The 14,436-nt window shown below is 43.8% G+C and overlaps 6 protein-coding genes across 6 annotated transcripts; 3 read left to right on the forward strand and 3 right to left on the reverse strand.

Moving 5' to 3' along the window:
• Positions 1 to 2,387: 2,387 nt before the first annotated feature.
• On the reverse strand, positions 2,388 to 2,843 carry BYT42DRAFT_544863 (uncharacterized protein; the record flags this gene model as incomplete). The annotated part of the gene is made up of 1 exon (XM_051565779.1): positions 2,388 to 2,843. The coding sequence occupies one exon, from the start codon at positions 2,841 to 2,843 to the stop codon at positions 2,388 to 2,390; it is 456 nt and encodes a 151-aa protein (XP_051424171.1).
• Positions 2,844 to 4,702: 1,859 nt separating this feature from the next.
• On the forward strand, positions 4,703 to 5,607 carry BYT42DRAFT_564577 (Gar1/Naf1 RNA binding region-domain-containing protein). Its single transcript, XM_051567754.1, has 3 exons — positions 4,703 to 4,749; positions 4,805 to 5,083; positions 5,145 to 5,607. Exons 2-3 carry the CDS (start codon positions 4,807 to 4,809, stop codon positions 5,366 to 5,368), a joined length of 501 nt encoding a protein of 166 aa, XP_051424172.1. The 5' UTR covers positions 4,703 to 4,749; positions 4,805 to 4,806; the 3' UTR covers positions 5,369 to 5,607.
• BYT42DRAFT_564580 (replication fork protection component Swi3-domain-containing protein) lies at positions 5,585 to 7,358 on the reverse strand. Its single transcript, XM_051567755.1, has 5 exons — positions 6,754 to 7,358; positions 6,619 to 6,694; positions 6,434 to 6,556; positions 6,211 to 6,304; positions 5,585 to 6,149 (listed from the first exon to the last, which is right to left on the reverse strand). Exons 1-5 carry the CDS (start codon positions 7,125 to 7,127, stop codon positions 5,830 to 5,832), a joined length of 987 nt encoding a protein of 328 aa, XP_051424173.1. The 5' UTR covers positions 7,128 to 7,358; the 3' UTR covers positions 5,585 to 5,829.
• A 169-nt stretch (positions 7,359 to 7,527) lies between these two features.
• Positions 7,528 to 8,793, forward strand: BYT42DRAFT_494896 (pseudouridine synthase; the record flags this gene model as incomplete). Its single annotated transcript, XM_051564326.1, has 1 exon — positions 7,528 to 8,793. One exon carries the CDS (start codon positions 7,528 to 7,530, stop codon positions 8,791 to 8,793), a length of 1,266 nt encoding a protein of 421 aa, XP_051424174.1.
• A 181-nt stretch (positions 8,794 to 8,974) lies between these two features.
• On the reverse strand, positions 8,975 to 9,934 carry BYT42DRAFT_593003 (RmlC-like cupin domain-containing protein; the record flags this gene model as incomplete). The annotated part of the gene is made up of 2 exons (XM_051570662.1): positions 8,975 to 9,783; positions 9,862 to 9,934. The coding sequence occupies 2 exons, from the start codon at positions 9,932 to 9,934 to the stop codon at positions 8,975 to 8,977; spliced, it is 882 nt and encodes a 293-aa protein (XP_051424175.1).
• Positions 9,935 to 12,261: 2,327 nt separating this feature from the next.
• Positions 12,262 to 13,262, forward strand: BYT42DRAFT_494355 (uncharacterized protein; the record flags this gene model as incomplete). The annotated part of the gene is made up of 4 exons (XM_051564293.1): positions 12,262 to 12,419; positions 12,518 to 12,882; positions 12,995 to 13,066; positions 13,162 to 13,262. 4 exons carry the CDS (start codon positions 12,262 to 12,264, stop codon positions 13,260 to 13,262), a joined length of 696 nt encoding a protein of 231 aa, XP_051424176.1.
• Positions 13,263 to 14,436: the final 1,174 nt, after the last annotated feature.

The raw sequence follows: 14,436 nt of genomic DNA on the forward strand, positions 1-14,436 counted from the left end.
CCTTTCGATATCTATTACGCTGATTTTATCGGTACAACAACCCCATTTCATTTGTGAGGCATTAGCGCTCCATAGGCTGATGAACATATGTGCGGGAGAATATGATATTCTCTGCGAACCTTAGTTAACCATTTAAGCAATTCTCATGTCCTGGGTATTGGGAAATTTCATTCCACCAGCTTTATTTTTCAGCAAATAGATCTCATAGTAAGGTTACCGGCACAAATGAAGCACAAATTTTATGTCAGTCTGATGCATTGACTAGACTAAAAATTACAAAATAACATGCAGCTAACTATGTGATACTACTGAAGACCAAAGGAGACGGCGACTTGAACAAAAAATATTTCTTGCATCCAAGAGGGCGGGACCAAAAAGAAAGCAGCAAGCAGCGAGCGGGAATGTTGATGACAAGCGATGACAGAACAAGAAAGAAAGAAAATAGAGATAAAAGGAAAAAGGTAACTTACCAAAACAAAAATAGGGTGGCCATGAAAGGCCGAAGTCCTCAGGAAGCAAAAAGCTCAGGAAGTCAACAATTAATTCTCAGGAAGAAAACGAATTCAGGAAGTCCAACTCAAAAACACCAAGTGCACCGGAGGATCTTGACCGGTCGGAAAAGGTCTTGACGTCTTCTTTCTTGAGCCTTGAGCCTTGAGCCTTGAGTCTTGAGTCTTGAGTCTTGAGCCTTGAGAGCCTTGAGTCTTGAGCCTTGCATCTTCTTTCTTGAGCCTTGAGTCTTGAGCCTTGCATCTTCTTTCTTGAGCCTTGAGCCTTGAGCCTTGAGCCTTGAGTCTTGAGCCTTGAGCCTTGAGAGCCTTGAGAGCCTTGAGTCTTGAGCCTTGCATCTTCTTTCTTGAGCCTTGAGCCTTGAACCTTAATCTTCTTTCTTCTCTCTTCTTCCTTGGGTCTTCGGCAACTTGTCTTCTTGAGCCTGGAACCACCGTTCGTCGTCACCAATGAACCTACTGTAGAGAGATAAGAGACACACGGTTAATGGATGTTCTGCAACCTTGGTAATAAAAAAAATATTGTCGAAAAGGTTGTCATTAGTCATCAACGCATCCCCACTGTTGCGCACTTTAGCCTAAAGAAAAAGAAAAGGATGGGAAAAAAATGGTTGGACTGACTCTATGAAATGTAAACAGAAAACAGCAGAAAATTTTTTTCTGCACGTCACAGGCAAAGTCACTTTGTCTTTTGATTCCAGATATGTGCACATGCTTCAAATAACTACACTGAGAAAAAAGGTAGGCGAAAATGATAACCTCTCCAACGACCATGGACGTTCCTGATTTACACTCGTGTCAATGCGTGGTTATTTTCAGTTTCAGATTGTCGGAACACTCATCGTCGGGTTCATATTTCGGTCGTACGATTGAATATGTTTCGCCTTCACATAAATTACGTTCGGTTTTGACAGTAAAAGATTTGAACAGCACACTGTCCGGAATCATCATATACAGCCACTTAAAGTCTTTGCACAGCACTATTGACTGGTTATATGAAGTTGATAGATTTTTCTGTTCGTATCGTGGTAACTGGCAGTTGGTTGTGTCACCGCCTAGAAATTAGGTGATACGGACATTTGCCTGTGCGCTCCGATCACTTTTGGATTCATGCAGAGAGCGGGTTGGCACACTTCAAAAGAAATATGCACAATAAGCCTCCTGTCAAAAAAATGGAGGGACAATAAAGAACCTTCTATAGTTGACGATGGCGGTGCTGCATATGTCAACCGCTGTCACAAAGCAAAACAAAAAAAAAGCAGATAGAGAAAAAATTTTGCGTTTATTTTTCTTCCTTTTCCCCACGTTGACCGGCAAGAGCCTGAACTTTTGATCGGTGAAATGACGGTAGGTATTCTTACCATATCTGCTTTAAATGGAGTGATCGCTCATGAGGAACATTTTTCTTATGGTCATTCAATAGTTTCAAACACAATGCGAAAAAGCCCAACAAGAAGCCTGTATACACGACGGCCCTGGAGCCTCGTCCGCGCCGGCACCACAAATCTACGGTACCTCCACCCCTGTTGGTAAGAAGGAGGTATGGGTATGCTTCGTTGACTGGAGTCAGAGTCATGGCTGCCCAGAAGACGCCCCCTGTTCAGCTGGATTTCGGCGGCACACACGAGTGTGTCTTCGGTCCTTCAACCCTGTCGGAGCTCTAAGCTGGGGTACGCTTCGTTGATAGGAGGAAAATCAAGGCTATCTGAAACACAGCGGCCACCTAAACGCTACCCAACTCTCAAGACTGGCAACAGTGAGCCTAAAAGTAAGCTCTATTTTGAAGACATGGTCACTTTTGTTACAATTTCCCTTATGTTGAATTGAATGTCATATAATAGGTAAACACTCGCATAGGGCTTTCCCGAAAGGGGAGTTCTATGGAGCAGATTCGACTTTGACGGATTTTTGCGACCTTGTAGAAATGCGGAATATCACGGCTGTCAGCTGCGGTCTGGTTCCCCGGAAACAACCATTCCAGCCACGCGAGTAACCCACGGAAGTATGGGAGTTAGTAAGGAAGGTTACCAAGGAACCCGAGACCCACGTGTCAGAAGCAGCGGGACCAATCTTCGGCCGGCGCACCTCTTGCTCGTCAACTAAAGAAAGGTCAGTAATATTTTGGAACGGTTTGGCTACTAATTGGAAGTCCCTTTGTGTTTTCCATAGGTCATTTTCGGCATCGTCTTTGGTGGTGTTGAGCAGAGCAGAGCAGAACGACCACAGCAGCCAGAACAGAACAGAACAGAACAGGGCAGGGCAGGGCGGGCAGGGCAGGGCAGACCAGACCAGACCCGAGCAAACGAGCGCAAACCAGAAAGCCAGTAAAATCATGAAATGGTTTGGTTACTGATCAAATGGGGTTGCTTTTGTCCCTTTTCACTAGGTCACTTGGGTATCGTACGATGTTATTAAGAGTCCAGAAAAGCCAGTAAATCATGGAGTGATTTGGTTACAGATCAAAACGGAGGTGTTCTTGTCTCTTTTCAGTAGGTCAATTGAGGTATCGTCATCGGAGGATTGGATCTGCTCTCTCTCTAACACGACTTATGGTGCGGTGTCAACTGGCTGGTTTTCCGAAGTTTCCTTGCTGTAGAAATATTTTTTTTTGTTCCCCCTTTGACATTTCTTTTCAATCATGTGAATTATGTGTGGTCGCAGTCTTTTCTTCTTCAACTTTTTTTTCCCCACTGAATTTTTTGAGAGGTTTTTACTGACGCGGCCATGTCCTTTCTTATTTTTCTTTATCTCCCATATAAAAATCTCTTATATAGTATATACTTGCACAATTAGCACGTTTGCATTTGCATAAAAAAGTCGCCGTAGTTTCCTTAAAGATATGACATGGAATATCATAGTCTCACCCAATGCGATACACATAATAGAAGTATCCCTTGCTGTTATATCTTCCATGTTTTGCCGTTTTGCAATCTTCTATGATACCGCGTTTCAACCGCCCATCGGTCTGATATAATTGTCAAGGATACATGGTGCTCTATAACTTCCTTGCTTCATTTTTTATTTTGCATAACAGATTTTTCACGCATTGAAGACATGATAGTTTACAACAGCGTTCTGTTCAACGAATCCGTTCAACGGTTGCACATTATTAAATATGTGGGCTATACGTCCCAGTGGTGTCGTATTATTGGTTCTAAACGGCGCAATTGGCTTGGCCAATATGGTTTGGGAAATCGTCATTGCTATCATTTGAATTTGCGGTCACCGTTCGTTCACATGGAAGATTATCTTATCGTATGTAGTTTTTAAGCCCACATAAATAGCGTCCATTTCTTTCATGTCTCATGAGTGATTGGCCTGTCACCTTGGGTTTTTCGTATGCATAACATCGATTGAACATTTGTATCGAACTGGACGAGCTACTCAAAACCACAATGTGCAAGCCACGACGTATAGTGCTCTTGCTGCTGCGAGCTCTTTACTTGACGGAAAGAGTTTGCACACATTTTCAAGAAAATCAGCCATGAATCATATGCTAAGTAGAAGTGATGACCACCCCGTACACTGATAGCATAGTCTATTTTGAGATGGGATTCCGATACTGTTGTTGATAATGAGCAATTTCCGGGTTTAGGTGTTGCGGATGGTTTTTGTGATGGGCCTACCAATAACCTGCTGCTCGCTGGCAATAGCGTAAGGGTGGTAAAACAAAACCTCAATCAAAAATAAACATCCACACATTTATACGGTTTGATAGGATGATGATAACGCCTACATATCTAAATACCTTATACTTATCAAGAGGATATTATGTATGTGTGCTAGCGGTTGTTCTTCTGCCCCTTTGATTTGTCACTGTCATCAGTCAACGTTTCATTAAGAGACATGGTCGATTTTTTATTTCAACAAACATTCTTAGCCAATGACGCAAAAGGATGACGGCCGGCCTGTGAACTTTTTTTTTCGGAATCCAGTCCAAGCCTCCCAAAAAATAAATCTTTGAGCAACATTTTTTGCCGCTTGTTTTTTTGACGCTCAACACCTTTTCTAAAGTTAACATATACAACATGGGCAAAGGCGGTTTTGGTGAACGTGGTGGCCGAGGCGGTGGCCGAGGTGGTTTCCGTGGTGGTTTCCGTGGCGGTAACTATACAATACGTTCAATGCTTCCATTCCTCAGCAGTGACATTAAACATTTCTTTTGTAATTGACTTTTTAGGTCGTGGTGGCGGTCGTGGCGGTTTCAATGCCCCTCAAGGTCCTCCCGCTGAAGTTGTTCGTGAGTACACACCTTATACAATATATTCGTTCGGTTGCTGATCATCGTTATATAGCTATGGGAACCTTCATGCAAGCCTGCGAAGGCGAGATGGTCTGCAAATCTATCAATCCCAAGATTCCGTACTTCAACGCACCCATTTTCTTAGAAAATAAGTCACAGATCGGTAAAGTGGACGAGATTCTCGGTCCCTTGAACGAAGTTTTCTTCACCGTCAAGATGCAAGAAGGCATGGTCGCGACATCTTTCAAGGTCGACGACAAAGTTTACATCGGCACTGATAAGCTTCTTCCCATTGAACGTTTCTTACCCAAGCCCAAGGTGGCCGGCAAAGGTGGGTTTATTTTATTTCTAGCTCTTTGTCGAATTATATACTGATTGTGCGTTGATGTTAGCTTCCAAGCGCACCGGTCTTCAAGGGCAAGTTGAAAAGCGTGGTGGTGGCCGTGGCGGTTTTGGTGGCCGTGGCGGTGCACGAGGCGGTCGTGGCGGTCGTGGCGGCTTTGGTGGCCGTGGTGGAGGTCGCGGTGCTCCTCGTGGTGGCCGTGGCGGTTTCGGTGGTGGCCGTGGCGACTTTGGTGGCCGTGGTGGAGGACGTGGCGGTCGTGGACGCTTCTAAATTACCATGTATCAACCCTGAACGATTCAAACCTCGATATAGAAAAACCATTCCTCCAAAAAACCAAAAAAATAATAATTGTCATTCTTTTGCAATCAGTTACAATTCGCATGTAAATAAAAATGTGGTAAAAGAAATTGATCCACCAACAACCCATCGTCGACATGAAATGCCAAACTGTGAACTCTGTGGAGCAACGCTTGACGTTGCATGTCAAATTTTGTCACCATCAATTTGAAACTCAACCTTCGCACGATGCCTTCTTGTGCCATGGTGCAGCTTATACGTCGGTTCATATTTATAACAATTCTCTGATAAGGTTTGATGTAGCATGGTTATCTTTTTGTATTTACATTTGTATCAACGCAACGAGATTAAGTTATCCCTCGCGCAACTGTTTTAAATTCCACATTATCCATGTGATAGGGGTTCTTTTGCAGTGATGCCGAGCAAAAACGACTTCATGGTTCTTGCTCTTTGGAGGCTTGTGCCGCTTTTCTTCGAGCGGCTAGTTTGGCTAAGGCCGCCTCTCGATTCGCTCGTATCTTTGCCTGGACATCTTGCTGCGAGTTTGATGAAGTTGATGGTTCTCGGGATGTGCTTGCGAATAGAGGTTCGTCATTATCACTACTACTGTGATCATGGCCCGTATTATCCTCTGGAAATATATCTTTGTCGTCTGTAACTCTTTCGGATGATTGTGGGGTTTGTCGTGTTACTGTTTCGTCCTCAGAAGTATCGGTATCGTCATCCGAGACTTGCCGCCGCTCATTTTCCTCATCTACTCATATACAATGGTAAGTAAGTTCCAACTGGATCCGATTACTTTCTTCATCTCCTACCTTCCAGAGTCATTCCAGATAGTTCAGTGGATACTAGATCGTCTGGTTTTCGCTTGCTTTGATAATATTCATCTTGCCATTCAGCCAGCGTTACCTACAATCTTTCCATCAATACTAGCTCACAGGAGCGGATCAATATTGACCCACAAGCGTTGATCTGCAATTGGATCATATCCATTGATCCTTGTGGATCAATCCCACGGCTTTCTGATGGTCAGCTCACCTTGCAACGAGCGTGTGTGCATGCTTTGTACGCTTTTTCTACAAAGTCCTTGTATCGTAGACGAGGATACAGCTTGTGTGCCCACATTTGATAGAATTCCATTAACTTTCGCAAATCTGAATCCTTTAAAAACAGTGAATTGGTCAGCCACTGCAAGAGCATATCATAATGCGACGCAGACATACTTCGAAACCTTTTCCTTGAAACTGTATCCAAGGTGCCTGGTGACGTATTTTTGAGAGGCCGTTTGCTGACAATAACCTATCCATCAGGTTGAATACTTGAAAAGCAAACAAAGACCAGGGAGTACAATGACTTACAAATCGGCATCCAAAGGTTTTAGTCGTGTTCTCTCTTTCCTACGCTTCGTATCCGTTTGTCCGGCTTCGTCATCCGCCGAGCGCTTGCTTCCAGCATTGGTGGGTCCAAGCGGATCATAAGTTGTATTTTCAGTTGCTGTGTTTGTATTGTCAGCAAAAGGATCTAGATCATCAAGAATCAAGTCGTAGTCGAATTCGTCTGCCATGTTGATGTGGGACGCGGTCGAGACACGAAGAAAAAGAAGTGCTTTTTGACGCGCCTTTTCAAGAGCCGCCTCTGAAATATTGAATTTATCATCTGTCCAAATGCAGACTGCCGAAAATCCATAAAACGTATTGTCGTTGGAGAAGATTGCAAGGTCAAAACGAGTCATCCTCCAACTAAAATATGCTTGTTAGCGTATGAGTATCTGTTGATATTAATTTACACGCAAAGAAATAGTATGGGCTTTTTTGGAGGGGGTTGAAAACCAGTTGAATATCGTAAAATACTACCCCAATATCTTGGGGATGAACAAATACAAGTGATCATTGAAAAGACGAGCCAATAGAAAACTTAGTGTTTCTTGCTTCTATTTGTATTGTCTAGCACCAGTCAACTTGGGGTTTCTGACTGAATGAGGTTTTGAAAGGTTGGCTGCAAGTGGCTTAGCTCCTTTGGCATGGATGTTCTTTGCCTGGAAATTTTGTTGCAGCTCCTTCGCAAAGCTGATGAGCATTTCTCGAGCTCGATCTATACTGCGTTGGTTGAATCCCTTTACAAATCTCAGAAAAATGGAAGGCTCTCCGTATGATCAGCTAACGAGGGAGGAGCTCATTGAACGATTGAAGGCGCTTGAAGCTTCGCAGAACACCGCCGTGACGGATCGAAAAGGCTCGTCGAAAATCAAAGCACAACGACCATTTGATATGAGCAAGTATTCTCAGCAACACATTGCCCTGAAAGTGGCCTATCTAGGCTGGAATTATCTTGGATTCGCTTCACAGGGAAACGAAGCTGAAGTACCTACCGTTGAAGGTGCGATCTTCAATGCCCTAAAGACTTCGAGATTGATTGAAAGTCCCGACAAGTGTAATTTTTCGCGCTGTGGTCGTACCGACAAGGGAGTCAGCGGTTTAGGCCAGGTGGTGGCATTGGATGTTCGCAGTAATCCGGAAAAAGAAATACCCTATATTGAAACCATCAATCGCTTACTGCCAGATGATGTACGCGTACTTGCATGGGCACCCGTCCCTTCCACCTTCAATGCCAGATTTAACTGCAAATCTCGAACGTACAAGTATTTCTTTACCAAAGGGAACCTCGATCTGGACGCGATGCGGTTGGCGGCCAATTATATGATGGGAGAGCACGATTTCCGCAATTTCTGTAAACTCGATCCGTCCAAGAACATTACCAACTATCACCGCACCATTGTCTCTCTCGATATCCGTCCCGTCCATGGGATGGACACAAGTTCAATGGGCCAAGCTTTTGAATTTTACGAAGTCGAGCTGAAAGGTACCGCATTTTTATGGCATCAGGTGCGCTGCATCATGTCCATTCTTTTCTTGGTGGGCCAGAAATTGGAAGCCCCCGAAATCGTCCAGGAGTTGTTGGATATCAGCCGAACGCCCTCTCGTCCCGATTATCCCATGGCCAGTGATTTGCCATTGTTATTGTACGACTGTGAATTCGAAGATATCAATTGGATTTATGCATCCGACAACGTCAATGTGGCGGTTCCTTCGCCGCTGCGAACGCATAAGCATTTTCACGAAATGTGGAATGCGCAAATGATCCGTGGTCTGATGTGTCAAACATTCCTCAGATCAATCGACCAGTCAGTCCTCAAAATAGATCAAGACACGATGACCTTGCGAGATTACATGGATTCCGGTATGGCGGAAGCGAAGCAAAGTGCAGCCTGTGTCTTGTTGGGTGGCGGTAAAGAAATCCGGACGGCGAGATACAAAAGACTCATGGATCGACAACGCGCGGATTCGGACGCAGTAAAGAAGGAGAAGTACGAAGCCAAGAAAAAGCGAAAACTAGCATAGATGACTTTATTGGCGACATGTAAATATATATTGAGACAAGAAGAAAATAATGTAATTTGGTTTTATTGCAATGACAGCATGCTATAAAAATATTGTACACGCGGCAAAAAGGGCCAGAATGAGATGGAAAAAAAAAAGGTCAGAACAAAAATGTGGAAATAATATAATAAGGGTCAATGATTTAATGCCATTTGTCTCTAATAGAAGACTGCCATTCACGTGCTCCTTCGAATCCATTACGTCCACGGTCATAGTCGGCGAAAGCCTGGTAGATTTCTTGCTGTGTGTTCATGACAAAGGGGCCATATTGGACAATGGGTTCTCTGATAGGTCTTCCTGCAATAATGACGAAATGGCAATCATCGGAAAGGGATTCCACGGGGATATGGTCGCCTTGGTTCTCACTCAGTACCAGAGTATGATGTGCCTCGGATATGTGTTTGCTGCCACCAAAGTTCGCGGAGCCAGAAATAGTGTAGATAAATCCTGCATAGTCGGTTGGAATCTGCTGTTCAAACGTCTTCCCCTTTCTCATCTTCACATCGATAAACATGGTGGGAGTGCGTGTCAACACTGGACTCTGCGCACCGTGGGACTCGCCCGCAATGACATTCACGTCGACACCTGGCTCGGGCGACACGTGGACGACCTTTTCCTTTGGTAATTCTTGATAGTTTGGTTCGGCCATTTTATCCTTGGCGGCAAGGTTTACCCACAATTGCAGACCGTGTGCTCGACTGTCGTTGGCGGGGATCTCGGCATGTACAATACCCTTGGCTGCAGACATCCATTGAAGATCACCGGGACCAATACGGCCTTTGTGTCCTTTAAAGTCTTCGTGCATAAACTCGCCCTCCAGCATATATGTCACTGTTTCAAATCCGCGATGAGGATGATCGGGAAAACCTGCAGGTGCCTTAACATCGAATTCATCGAGCATTAAAAAGGGATCGAGGTTGCGTAAAGCGTGGCTACCGATGCTGCGATATACTATCAATACACGTAAAAAACAACACCATCACGTTAAAATCCACGTCTCGTCACCTAATTAAAAATGTATGTATTTACCTCTAGCACCTTCACCATCCATTTGTTCACGGGAAAGAACGGATCTGGCAATGTTTCTTGCAATTCTGGCCATAATAATTGTTTGTATAGTTTTTTTTTTGTCTTGTTGAAATGCTGGGCTTTTTCATTTAGGATATCACCTTTTATAGTTTTCGGGCTGTTTCAAAGACCGCTGTTCATTTGTAAAAAATTTGTAATAACCGCTGCTCATTTGTAAAGTTCTCTTTTGCCGTCCCCACAGACCGTGATTGGCTGACTGTCGCTGATTCAGCTTCCTTAGTAATTTTATGCGCCAAATCGATTTTTACCCCACATACAAAAAGATGATGATATTAGGCACATATAATGAACATAGGTCCTTGTAACGAATGGGGGTGGGGTGGTTTTACGTATAAACCAAACACGAAATTTCTGCGAAAACTAGGAATGGGGTATGTTTGGACGGCGGTGTTTTCAAAAGTGGGAAAGCGCACCTGTAATCAAAGGCCACTGAGTGTCATTTTGCATCACACGTTTTCTTTTTTCTTTGATTTTTCCTTATTCTTTTTTTTTTTTTTTTTGTTTCTGCTTTTTGGGTTACTTTTACCTATCCTTTTCTTCCATATTTATAAAAGGATAACTCGTTGTTTCCTCTTCTCGTAAGGGTGACATCACGATTCGATCGGCATTGCCAAAGTTATGGAGACTCAATATCTGTCGCCGTTGCCGATGATTGCTCCTGAGGATAATGAACCCGCTACGACATTACCAGCAACCATACAAGATCTTGGAGCATTGGCTGCGACAGGCGATCATTATTTAGTGCAAGAGTTGCTAAAGTCCCACCCTGATCCGAACGTAGCTTATCCTGCCACGGGATTACGACCCATCCATTTGGCTGCAAGCAGAGGTTATCTTGAAGTGGTCGTATGCCTCGTGGAGCAAGGTGGCGCGCAAGTCGATGCCACCGATAAAGAAGGGGAAGTAGGTAGCAGTGAATGATTATAGAGAAATTTCACCTGCCAATTCTGAGCACTTTGTTTCTTTTAGACAGCATTGTTAAAAGCGGCGTATGCGGGGCATTTGCCGGTAGTGGAATATCTTGTACGAGTGCAACATGCAAATATTCATCACGTCGATCGGGACGGCTGGTCTGTCCTTCACAATGCATGTTCTGCTGGTCATTTAGGCATGGTACGATTTTTGGTCGACCGCGGTGTAGATGTCAATGGACGCAGCCGAATGGGTCACACTCCTCTCAGTAAGTTACTCTTTTTTCGTTTTGTTTTTAGATAAATAATGATAGGCTTATCCTTATTTGACCATCTCATTAGTCAATGCAGCATCCAAGGGCCATTTGGCTGTGGTCGATTATCTGCTCAACGAGGCCAAAGTGAATCCTTTATGTAGAAATAAATTTGGGGAACTGGCTTACGACGCGGCAGCCGCAGCAGGTGAAGCATATCTTTGCGAATTATTGGAAGCATTTGAACGTGGGTGGTGGATGCAACATCGATCTCAACCTGAAGAAGAGTCAGGTAATATATCGGAACGAAAATGACAGGTGATACGGGAATAGTTTTATGGTTAACTTTTTTAATTTGCCGTAGAAAGTGGCCGAGAACCGTATAATTTATTGGCATTGCATGTCACTGTTACAGTTGTCCTGCACGAAAACCAGCGATCAACGTCTTCTTTGATGGGACTGAGTCGGCCGTATTTTACAGCGGAAGCGTTGAATAAATCGGATCGTCGCGGTCCCTGGAGTCTACATCCGTCCGGTCAACCCATGACAAAGCGCGATGTCAAGTTACCCCCGTTGGATCAACATGCGTGGTTTTGGTTAACAGATTGGAATGTGGATTACTCGCATCCCGGTGTAGATGAGGAAGGTTGGCAGTATGCAAAAAGTTTGGAAGAGCCCAAGGAAGAGAATTGGTCACCTGAAATGCCGGTGTCCGGATCAGGATGGGTTCGTCGACGACGATGGGTGCGCGTAATGAAACGTCGTGCGGATCCTGCTGTAACCGCGTCCTCAGTGATACCCAACCGCACCAATGAAGACATTCAGGACCTGTCTACCTTGCAAGAACAAGTTGCCCATTTACGATCAGCCATTGCCACACTTCAAGGTAAGCATGCTTGTAGGGTTGTTTGGATAAATGAAACGACCCATTCACCTATCCTATGGATTTCGTTTTCATAAAAAAAATAGAAAATGAAATCAGCAATGAGAGTCGGGAGCAAATCAGCAAACTGCAATCCAATCTTGAATTTCTACAGAATGAGCAAGAATATTTAGAGCAGACGGAATCTATGCGGCAAGCATCGACGCGGGTCACGTTGACCAAGGCACAATCGGTGTTTGTGGATTGCCGTACGCATACGCAATCCATTGATGAGCATGATAATGAGGCGCCGATGGCTTCACCCAGACCAACGGAAGAGGATGATCAAAGTGGGCGATGGTCTTTACAATCGGTCCGACCGATTTACGCTTGGGAAAAAAACGAACAAGCCCTGGATTGTCGACGTTGCAATCGTTGGTTTAATTTGTTGATTCGACGGCATCATTGCAGGTGAGAAAAAAATATCGAGTGCAGTGAAACAAAAACAAAAAAGTGAAAAGGAGATTGCCATCTTTCAGAGGATGGGACTCAATGTGATGATTTCTTAGGCGATGTGGACTCATTGTGTGTGACCGATGTTCGACGAATCGTGTGATGCTTCCATATTCCCAGATCGTTCAGGACCCATCACTACCTGTGGATCAACACTATCTTGTATCACTGCAACCACAACGTGTGTGCGACGTGTGTTTTGGCGATTTATCTAAACCAGCGACTCGTCTGAGCAATCGTCCATCGTTTAGCGGGAGCAGTATGCATCGATCAATAAGTATGCAGAGTGTGATGATGGAATGTCCGGTATGCGGGAAACTGTTGAGCGAGTATGGAACGATCAATGAGCAAGAACAGCATGTCCAGTCATGTTTGAATGCGGGTACATCGGCTGCTGCTGTGACGGGGAGTCGCTATCTGGGTAAGTGAAGTGGGGTTTATGTCAGGTGGATGGATGGATGGGTGGGAAACAAGAAAAGGGCAAGATTTCATTTCTTGAATGGTTAAACGAATTGAATGATGCACGATATTAGTGTATATCTTGGCCGCCAACTCCGCTTTAGTGGGGCAAGAATGTGTGATTTGCTTTGAAGAGTTTGAACAAGGTAAAAAAAAAAAAAAAAAAAAAAAAAAAAAAAAGAGTGGAGAGATACCCAATTTGGGAAGATCAGCCCATGCATAACAGTTGATGTTGTTGCAGGTGACACAATTGCCCGATTAAGTTGTTTGTGTTCGTACCACCGGCATTGCATACACGACTGGTTTAGTAAAGGCAAAGAGTGTCCCGTTCATTCTCGCTAGAACTGGTTACTCTTCCTTCTTTGCCCCCTCCCCCGACATTGTAAAGATTCATGCGCTCATAGATATACCAGAAAAGTTTAACAAATAGGCTTGCATATCATACCAAATATTTTGTGATTCCAAGTCCATTTGGAAACTATGACGCGTCTGTTTTTTTGAAAAGCAAGAAGTTTATCGGTCGCCTGGGGGACCATTTTTCTCATCATCTTATGACTTGCAGGACAGGTGTTATTGAAACTAGTTTTTTCAAAGTATGGTTCTGTTTTTACTTTATTTTATGTTTTCTCTTTTGTGCATGGTGTGTGAATTCACACGCATGATCCGATTTTTTTTTTTCCTGAACTTGTTTAGCATTATACCGGATACATTTTAACGGGTAGAAAGGATGAATTGGTTTCTGGCACGGAGGAGTATTTGGCAGTGTGCGATTCCATTGGGTGCAGGGATAGAAAAAAAAATGATGGGGTTCTTGGTAAGGTTGGTGGCAATAAGGCAGGGAGCAGATAAAAAAAAAGAATTGAGGACAGAACGTTCCAGCGATTGCCAATTCCAGCGCATCCATTTTCAGCTGTCTTTCGAGACATCATCCAAGGCGGGCGGCAGTGCAGACTGTAATTTCAGCGAGAATGAAGGGTTCTCTGTTTGGTCAATGTAAGAAAACATGATAGTGATGATGTGATTTTGTAACTCTTTTGTTATTCCATGTCAATAGTTTAAAGCATGTAAAGGTAGAAATAAACAAGCAAAAACGAGAAAAAAAGTATCCGATACCTTTGTAACAAACGATGTCTGACAGGTTTACTTGTGACAAATGGATTTTTTTTTAATTGCTTGGTTTTCTTTTTAGTAGTCGGTTTCCCGATTAGGTTATTTCCTTTTCTTTTGAACTCCTTTTCCGCTTCCCACCTTGCGTCTCTCTCTCTTTCCCATTCATGATCATTTGGAAGATGCTCACATTGCACTGAACAAGAAAAACTCATAAAAGAAAAAAACCCTAATACCTCCAAAAAAAAAGACCGTTATACCAATTCTCCTCGTTCACCTCCATTCTTACGAGAGCATCACTCCAGTTGACTTTCATCTTCCCGCAACTACGTCTCTTTTTTCTTTGTTCCAAGTACTTTGTTTGAAGCGTCCCATACCAGTTTCCAGGTAAGCACCCAACTTTGCCAGT

The sequence above is a fragment of the Radiomyces spectabilis genome, assembly GCF_025331425.1.
Source record: "Radiomyces spectabilis strain NRRL 2753 chromosome Unknown BYT42scaffold_5, whole genome shotgun sequence".
Lineage (NCBI taxonomy): Eukaryota > Fungi > Mucoromycota > Mucoromycetes > Mucorales > Radiomycetaceae > Radiomyces > Radiomyces spectabilis.

Coding starts and splice junctions, on each gene's coding strand:
- BYT42DRAFT_564577 (XM_051567754.1), top strand. CDS start 4,807: ATGGGAACCTTCATGCAAGCCTGCGAAGGCGAGATGGTCTGCAAATCT. Junction 5,084..5,144: donor GCCCAAGGTGGCCGGCAAAG/GTGGGTTTATTT, acceptor CGTTGATGTTAG/CTTCCAAGCGCACCGGTCTT.
- BYT42DRAFT_564580 (XM_051567755.1), bottom strand. CDS start 7,127: ATGACTCGTTTTGACCTTGCAATCTTCTCCAACGACAATACGTTTTAT. Junction 6,557..6,618: donor TTCAAGGAAAAGGTTTCGAA/GTATGTCTGCGT, acceptor CTGTTTTTAAAG/GATTCAGATTTGCGAAAGTT. Junction 6,150..6,210: donor ATCTGGAATGACTCTGGAAG/GTAGGAGATGAA, acceptor GTATATGAGTAG/ATGAGGAAAATGAGCGGCGG.